The sequence below is a fragment of the Apium graveolens genome, chromosome 6 (assembly GCF_009905375.1).
Source record: "Apium graveolens cultivar Ventura chromosome 6, ASM990537v1, whole genome shotgun sequence".
Taxonomy (NCBI): Eukaryota; Viridiplantae; Streptophyta; class Magnoliopsida; order Apiales; family Apiaceae; genus Apium; species Apium graveolens.
Window position 1 is genome coordinate 180,147,788 of NC_133652.1, and position 8,705 is coordinate 180,156,492.

At 33.2% G+C, this 8,705-nt stretch overlaps 2 protein-coding genes across 3 annotated transcripts; both read right to left on the reverse strand.

The window, feature by feature from the left end:
- Nucleotides 1-2,889: 2,889 nt before the first annotated feature.
- Nucleotides 2,890-5,033, reverse strand: LOC141667197 (PHD finger-like domain-containing protein 5A). 2 transcript variants are annotated; one of them, XM_074473592.1, is made up of 2 exons: nucleotides 4,630-5,033; nucleotides 2,890-3,484 (listed from the first exon to the last, which is right to left on the reverse strand). In XM_074473592.1, the coding sequence occupies exon 2, from the start codon at nucleotides 3,440-3,442 to the stop codon at nucleotides 3,110-3,112; it is 333 nt and encodes a 110-aa protein (XP_074329693.1). In that variant the 5' UTR covers nucleotides 3,443-3,484; nucleotides 4,630-5,033; the 3' UTR covers nucleotides 2,890-3,109. The 2 variants fall into 2 exon arrangements, with proteins under 2 accessions (XP_074329693.1, XP_074329694.1); XM_074473593.1 differs by lacking the exon at nucleotides 4,630-5,033 and adding an exon at nucleotides 4,310-4,537.
- Nucleotides 5,034-6,376: 1,343 nt separating this feature from the next.
- On the reverse strand, nucleotides 6,377-6,860 carry LOC141665613 (PHD finger-like domain-containing protein 5A; the record flags this gene model as incomplete). Its single annotated transcript, XM_074471600.1, has 1 exon — nucleotides 6,377-6,860. A coding segment is annotated over one exon (321 nt), but the record flags the coding sequence as incomplete, so codon positions are not given.
- Nucleotides 6,861-8,705: the final 1,845 nt, after the last annotated feature.

Sequence of the window (8,705 nt, forward strand, 5' to 3'; positions counted from 1 at the left end):
CCCAAATCCTAGCTAATGAGTCTTTAAGTTGTTTCCGGAATAGAGTGTGATCAAATCAGTCTTACGGTAACATTCTGAATGCATCGGGTAAATTTGAAATAATACCTATACAGAGTCATACAACTTGAGCATTGTTATGATGTAGTGAACTGCAGTAAAGAATTAATGAAATGTATGTGTCAGACCCTGCGTTAAGCGGGATATACTGATTATATTTAGTTTGATTTGATATATGTCACAGAGTATGAATCTTCAAGTCTAATATATCTTAAAATCACTGGTTTTTTCCCTACAATTGTTTAAACTAAATTCATTAAAATAGTTTGATTCAATAGTTCAGTTGGTAATTTATTTTCAATGGATTTTCTCCGAAAGAACTCAAGACAGCTGCAGAACACCACTGTGGAGAACAATACTTATACGGCTAGTGATATTAGTTTTTCTATTTTCGCAGCTTCAAATAAAAATAATTTATTGCTATGATCACACAGTCCAAGAATACATTACACTGAGGTGCCCCAAAATCCAGGTCCTTGAAATTTCTGAAAGACTGAAAACAGAACATTTAGTGATACATGTAGCGCGGGGTTGTAAGTATCCAGATCACTATTAATGAGCCCCATGCCTACAGTCCTATTCCGGGGAATGCACAAAACGTATGGAACAACAAGTTGCATATGCACTTTCATTTACAACGGAACAACTGGATTGCACTAGTGTGATGTAAGCAAGCTGCACTTATCACTTTGTATAGGTCAAACACCCATACATGCATTTCTACATGATATCTGCAATTTAAATGCTTACTAAATTTGCACACAATGAATGAGGTTTCCTCTGTTCAAGTTATAAAAAGAAAACGTCAATGAAAAGCGCATACAAAAACAGTGCATCCACTGGCTATGGTGCAAAATCGCAAAGTAAAACGAGGCTGGGGAAAACACCAGACCATGCCATTTGACCTACAACTAACAGTTCTACACCAATTTAATGTGAAAGTAAACATAAGACCAGGTGATTCAAATTTTCAATGATTCTGTACTGTGAAAGTAAATAAAGTCACTAGTATACTGCAGCTACCAAATATATAAAACGACCCAAACATGCATCATAATACATCTTCCACTAGATGAACCTAGGAGACTCACCTATAATTTTCCCAAGCTACACAAGGCAACAATGGCACAATTAATAACACTAACAGATAAAAAAATTTAAAAACTGTCAAAGTGACATTCATGGAGAGCATTAATACAGCGTCTGTGGACTTATCTTTTCAACGATCTGTCATGTGCAGTATGCAGGAGACTAAAAGCATAATTACGCCATCATTTCTGTATCGATCATGGCTTAATCCACTGCTAAGTACTGAAAATCTTCTTTTTATGTACACAAGACTTGAAATAAAACAATGTGAAGACAAGCAGTGAAATGACCAAATTATATGATCACGTTTTTTTTTATAATAAATATGTTCGGCTTTAAATCAACCGTAGAGGGGATGAATACAATTTAAACAATTAAATCGATTTAAACAACTCAACAAGATGAACAGTTTTTATATTAATGAATAAAAACTGATTACAATACTTCATCAAAAAATAAACAGATATCCTTTAGAGTTGTTAGGTTATATGAATCATATATTAATTCGAGTGTAAACATAACATGTGTTTATATACTGCACAGACACACAATCAGACTAGAAGATATGTTACAATTAAATAAGGAATCCTAGTATATATCTATTTATTGATTGCTACAGTAAGTAAAGTCATACACCGACATATTTCTGCAAATATATCCTCATGTGATATTATGTGATATTTCCTGATTTCCAGCTTGACAAATACTGATATAAATAAATACTAACGACAAGTCCTTATCAACAAATACTGGCGATAAATGTTGATGACGTCATCTTTGTCAAAGTCTAATATCAAATGCTGATGGCAAATTCTGATAACTAAATACTGATATCATCATAATAATTAAACTCTAATATTCGTACTAGCCTTTCCTGAATAATTAAACTAAATGTACAAAATTAATTAAAATTATTGTTTTCTTTATGATTTATAGCGAATAATGCGACTGAACTTCAAGATCAGACCAAGTGCAAGTAAACTGAACTTCAAGATCAGATACCAAGTGCAAGTAAATCATCGTCCAGTGCTTGTGCGTTCAACATTTATAAGTTATAACATAAGTGATGATAAGCATGAATCAGATTATGTTACTCTATCACTCAACAAATTCTACTTGCAAATGATAAACCGAAGATGTTTGGTTCTACCAACAGTGTTCTGCAAGTGCTAAAATGGATTGATCAATCTAATCTGATCTTTCATATTTAAATCGGCAAGTGCTAAAATGGATTGATCAATCTAAACTGATCTTTCATATTTTAAATTGATCAATTAAATTGCAGAGATAAACTGAATTAGCATGGACTAAAAAGTCAGCAAGTAGTTCCAAAAATTGACTATAAATCACAAATCTGCTGCAAATAGACACTACTACAAGAGCCATAGGGAGATATACCTGAGCTTAAATCATGGATACAACTTAACATGGTAGAAGAAAACTGGAGAGCTAAAAAACTACTTCTGCAACAACCTTCAGGTTATGTTTGGAAGATAAATTTATTGATCTTCAAACCAGCTTCAGCTTGTGCTTGGATATACTCCAGCAACCAAAAATCAATTTATGAACATGTCACCAATTATACTACCAAGTATGGGCCTAAACAAAACTGTATACTAGAATCAAAGTAAGGAAGAAAAAGATATTAAAATGAATACTGCTTAGAAAGCTTTGCAAAGTATCAAGGCAATGCTGAGAAGAAAGATGTAGATGAAGCAAATTTCAGGGGATGCAACATAGTACTAGAGAAATTTAAAATACATAATTGCTTTTCCAAGAGAGTTTAACTGAAACCAACTAGTACTGTTTAACAAATAATATGGTGTCCATCTCACGGTTCATAATTTCAAATGTCTACATAATTAGAGTACACACCAAACCAAAACATAGTTATGAAACAAACTATATTCAGAAATGGAGCTAATACCAGTACACTCTTAATAAACAGTTGCATATCACTTTATCATCGTTTTTTAAAACCATATTTTTTACGTTCGTAGAAAAGATCTGTTTTTGCACTCCCCAAATTCACAATCTTGGGACACCCATCTCGATCTTTCTCTTGCTGTGTACATTCCTTGCAGTAATAAGCATCCGAAATTCCAACTCCACCACAGATAACACATCGGCCTTGGAAGGACCCGTAGTTGCATTCATCACAAACCCGCACAAGTGTGCATGGACGCACATATGAATCACATACTACACACTTCCCATCACATTTTTCACAAAGACGTCCGATAGCAATCCCTGGCTGCTTTCGACACATTATCAAATCAGGATGATGTTTCGCCATACTTCTCGCAACAAGAACTCTTCAGAAATAACCAGGTTCAGCCTGCTTAGTTAGAACGAAAAATCAGGGACAACAAGACAAAGTTTATAGTCTGAGATCCATAATCAATGCTTTTAGGAACAAAAACACAAACCTTGATTACTTGCCACATCAAGAAAATAAATATCTAAAAACATCATTTCCTTAATCATTTCCAAAAAAAAAAAAAGGAAATACTGGCAAGTTACAAGATTAAGTATTCTTTTACTTGTAAAACAGCTATGCATAACTTCGTTAAACAAAAGTAACAGAAGCTAAGACATTAGAGAATGAATACAAATAATTACAAGCCGAATAAAGAAGAGCTAGTCAACATCAGCCTTAGTGACTTTAACTTATATATAGAACCTACTAGGGGATTATAGGGGATTGTAACTAAAAATATCCAACAAGAAACACAAAATGCTTTATATAGTCCAACATAATAGATAGAATGTAGAATAAAATAGTAAAAAGTAGCTATAATTATAAACAAGCAAAGTTTAAGACCTCTGGTAGTGAAAAATATGAGAGCATCACAATGATAACATATAAAACAAGGAAAGGAAGGATATCGAACATATATTCACAGTAAAGAATTACACCCAATAATATAGCTGACAATACATCTAAAAAAATAATAAGTTAGAAACACATAATTCGTTTTAACTTCATAAACAAATAGACTGCTATAACATATAACATCCAAGCCCACGACCGAATACATACTCAACCCAACGACACACCACAAGTCGGTCCGAAAAAGTTAGCGACACATTAATTGTTGACTTGAATCTTTATCCTGAATACTCTTATTCCGATGCTACAACTTTACCCTAAAATACATACACAAACAAACCACAATTGTTTAGTGATCGTAGAAGCTAATTGAGCTCGAAATCACCACGCTGGCCTCAATTCAATTTTGCAGCCCCCGATTACGAGAATAACCGATCATGTTTTACGAGATATTATTATTATCCAGATATGCACATTTGTGAATTAGTATGAAAGCTCAACCCACTATTAAACCCTAAATTACAAACAAAACAGTAAATATTGTAGCTTAACGAACTTCAGGGCACTACTGATTAAAATTAACAAAATTTCTAAAAAAAAGAAACAAAACGAAATTAGATGAGTGTATGAAAAATTGGAAATACACTAACCTGATGCGAAGAGAATGAAGGAGGGAGGCCAAAAACCACTTCTTCACTCTCTATAAACTCTACTAAGAATACATCATAATAATAAAAAAGATTGGACTTCAAAGAGAGAATTGAATTTCAGAAAATTTTTTTTTGATATTCTTTACATTTTATGTATGAACTTATTTATAATAGTCCTTCTATATGGTTACAGATTACCGGAATAACCGGTTTCTTTTACATAATTACTAATAATTCTCTTTTGCAGGTTTTTTTCACGAATCTTTTATTTTCTTATTTCTTTATCTGCAATTTCTTCTTTTGTCGTCTCTTCATATTTTCTTTATCTTTATCTTCTGTGTCTCCCATGATATCTTGCAGGATCTGTCATCTTTTCCGGTCATCTTTTCCAGGGAATGGAGGCCAAAAACCACGAGAGAAATAACACACACCAAATACAGGCAGGCCGCAGAGCTTTCTCGACTTTCTATTATATGATGTTCAGTTGGGCTACATTCCAATTCAACAGATAATGGGCCAAAGCCCATTCTTTTAGTATCGTACATTTAGATCAATATTCCTTAAGTTGATACAAAATTAATTTCAAAATTATTCGTTTATATAATACTTCATCCATCTCATATTATGTGTCTTTTTTGGATTTGTGCCGGTCAAATTTACTTAAGTTTGACTGAAATTTATTAATAATTTATAATTGAACAAAATAAAAAAATTACATCACCGGAAACTAGATTTAATCTACTTTAATCTATAATTTTTAGTTTTTTGAAATAATATACTAGTAATGTTTAATGTTTAGTTAAAAGTTGGTAAATTTGACTTTTATAAAAGGAAATGTGACACATAATATGAAATGGAGGGAGTAACTTTTTCCAAATTTATTTATAATTAAATTATTTTTTTTAAACTTTCACTTAAGTACCTGACTGGCACATGTATAATTTAGATTGTTTTGAAATACATATAGGTTTTGTTCGTGGAAAACTATAACTTAATAAGGAAAACACGTTTGAAATAATATTTTTCTAGAAAATGTAATTTGTAAATTTTTTGTTAAAATTTTATGAAAAAATGGCAAGAAAAAAATTGACCGAAAAGTAGCTTCTTTTGAATATGAAGACTGTAGACTTCATTTTAGTTCATCACGTTTGTCAAAGAAAAAAATTAATTTCAAACTATTCTCACAAAACCAAAAAAAAAATCAAAATTCAAAAATAATTTTCAGAAATCAAACCCAACCCTGGATAGTTTGAAACCAATCCCAAACAAGTGACCGAAACGGAAGAAAAAACCGTTGTATTGGAAAAGTAATATGTATTGGGAAAGAAACTTAAGATAATCAGTGACATTTTTCTGCACTAAAGATGTCAAGATGATAAGGGCCAAGGAGTTCTCTTCATAATTAATAAAAAAAAACTTGCAGGGTGACATTCATGGAGTAACAAGCCAACAAAAATGCATTATCTTTTCAATGAATTATTCATGACCAGTGAGCAGGTAATCAAAAGAATAAATGTTACTCCCTCTGTTTTTTTTTATTTGTCGTTTTGACTTTTGCACGTATTTCAATATGGTTTGACCGGCTAATTAGAAATATGATTTTAAATTTTTTTTTTTTGTGAATTAAAATATAAGTTGTCTATTTTAATTTACAAAAAGAAAATTTTATAAATGAAAGCGACAAATAAAAAAACAGAGGGATCATAACTCAATGCATTAATCCACCTTTGTGCACAAATCTCCTCTGAGGTACTCAATTACACATGAATTGAAATAAGACATTCTGATTACAAGCAGTGAAGTGACCTAAATGTTGTCTTATGTTGAATTTAATGGGTGCAAAGCAATGGAGGAGCAAGAATTCAGGGAACATAGACTTTCTTGGTAGACGTTTGCAGATAACTTTATCATCATTTTTTGAAACCATATTTTTTACGTTCGTAGAAAAGATCCGTCTTTGCACTCCCCAAATTCACAATCTTAGGACACCCATCCCGATCTTTCTCTTGCTGTGTGCACTCCTTGCAATAATATGCATCAGAAATTCCAACTCCGCCACAGATAACACAGCGACCATGGAAAGAACCATAGTTGCATTCATCACAAACCCGCACAAGTGTGCATGGACGTACATATGAATCACATATTACACACTTCCCATCCTCCTTCTCACAAAGTCGTCCAATATCAATGCCAGGTTGTTTGCGACACATTAACAAATCAGGATGATGTTTGTGTTGTAAATTTCACTAACAAATATTGCAACATAGAGGCAAGTGTATAAAGAATTTAGCAAGTTCAGGCCAAGACCACAGTCAACAAAATAAAGCATGCATGTAAACAAAATCAGTAACTGAAATAACGAAGAGAGAAAAGAAGATGTACCCGAAACCATAGTTTTCAACAGAGTCTAAAAATAATGGTACACAGATACAAAAAAACCAAGAAAATGATCACAAGCTGAGTCACCAGGCTTTGCTCGAAGTCCTGGCTGCTCTTGAAGAGAATATTGCCCCGTACCTGCTGCGTTTGGGATGCGTGCAATATCTCCACCAGGATAAAACAGCTCGGAGTTGATGTTAACAGCAGCAACAAAACCTCCACCTCGACCAGCACCTAAGTCGCCGGAAAAACCAACCTACAGCACTTCGAACTTGTGTTTCTGGGAGAGAAAATGCAGAGAGGGAGAAAAGAAGAGAATGTTGTGTGGTCTGTTTCATCAACAACTTAGGCCTCTATTTATAGTAGAGGCTAAGTGTAACTTACAACCATGACATTAATAGACTTTAATATACATTAATATCAGAAATCAAAACTGCTCATTTAATACATAAATCAAAACTGCTGATTTTGAATTTAAATAAAATGTAACAACTTTTGTATTTAATCCACACATTAAATCAGTTTTAATGTTTTTAATTATGAATCTTTATTTATCAGTTACATGTCCAGATTCATTGAATCTGACTCAGCCCACTTACAAAGTGACCAAGCCCAACAGAGACAATACCCCAGCCCGACTGATAAATTAATTATAATTAAAAAATTAAATCACAAATAAATAAAATCCTCACTTTATTTATTTTCAATGTGGGACAAATGACACATTCTCCATTTCAAGCTTTTACAAGCTACTAGTTTCAACTCTATTTCTCTATGGATTTCATTAAGAAAATTCTTAAAACCGTACATGAAAATTTAAGTTCAAATATCATTGAACAATTTCCAATCATTAGATTTTAGGATTAATATCAAGAACATAATTAAATTAAGCTCTAAAATCCTAATTTTCTAACAATCCCCCAGAAATCCATACAGAAATGCGATTAATTTTTCCATTATGACTTGTTTTTCAGAGTCGGTACCCTTCCGGGTTTGAACCCTCCCAATTCCTCTACTTCAATGGCTATCGGATTCAGATAGAATGTTTCACCTTGAATCTTAATCCGTTTAGTATAACCATATTCCATAGACGACGACAAGTCAAAGGCTATGGTGTCAATCTACGGCTTTGAGACATTAATGGTCATGTCTCGATCCTGTTCGTCGAATGTTTCAAGGAATAACCCTTTCCTCTAATTGCGACCACACAATTACATTCGCTTAGCTGGGCATCTCCAGAGATATACTGCTTCTATTTCGTCAAATGACTTGACCCTATTCAGAGTTTCAACACTCTTGCTTTTCTAGCAGTGTCAGTACCTTCTAGGTTTTAGAGGGGATAAACTCAGATACTATAGTATCAACTATGTAGCAAAGGTACTACCAATTCATCCTTACAGCATGTTATTACCCATTGAATACACTTCGAGGGATCTCCTCTCATGTGTATTGGGTTCTCACTGTTGATGAATTATGATGGGTTGATAGTCCCATCCCCAACCTTGACTTAAGGACCACTGCAGGTTCCAGTCCTTTAGTAAGAGGATCAGCTATATTATTCTGAGTTCCTATGAACTCTATAGCTATGATCCTATCAGTCACTAAACCCCTTATAGACTTGAGTCTAACTTGGATGTGTCTCTTAGTTTTAGCATTATGCTTTTTACTACTAATCTTGTCAATAGTTGTTCGAC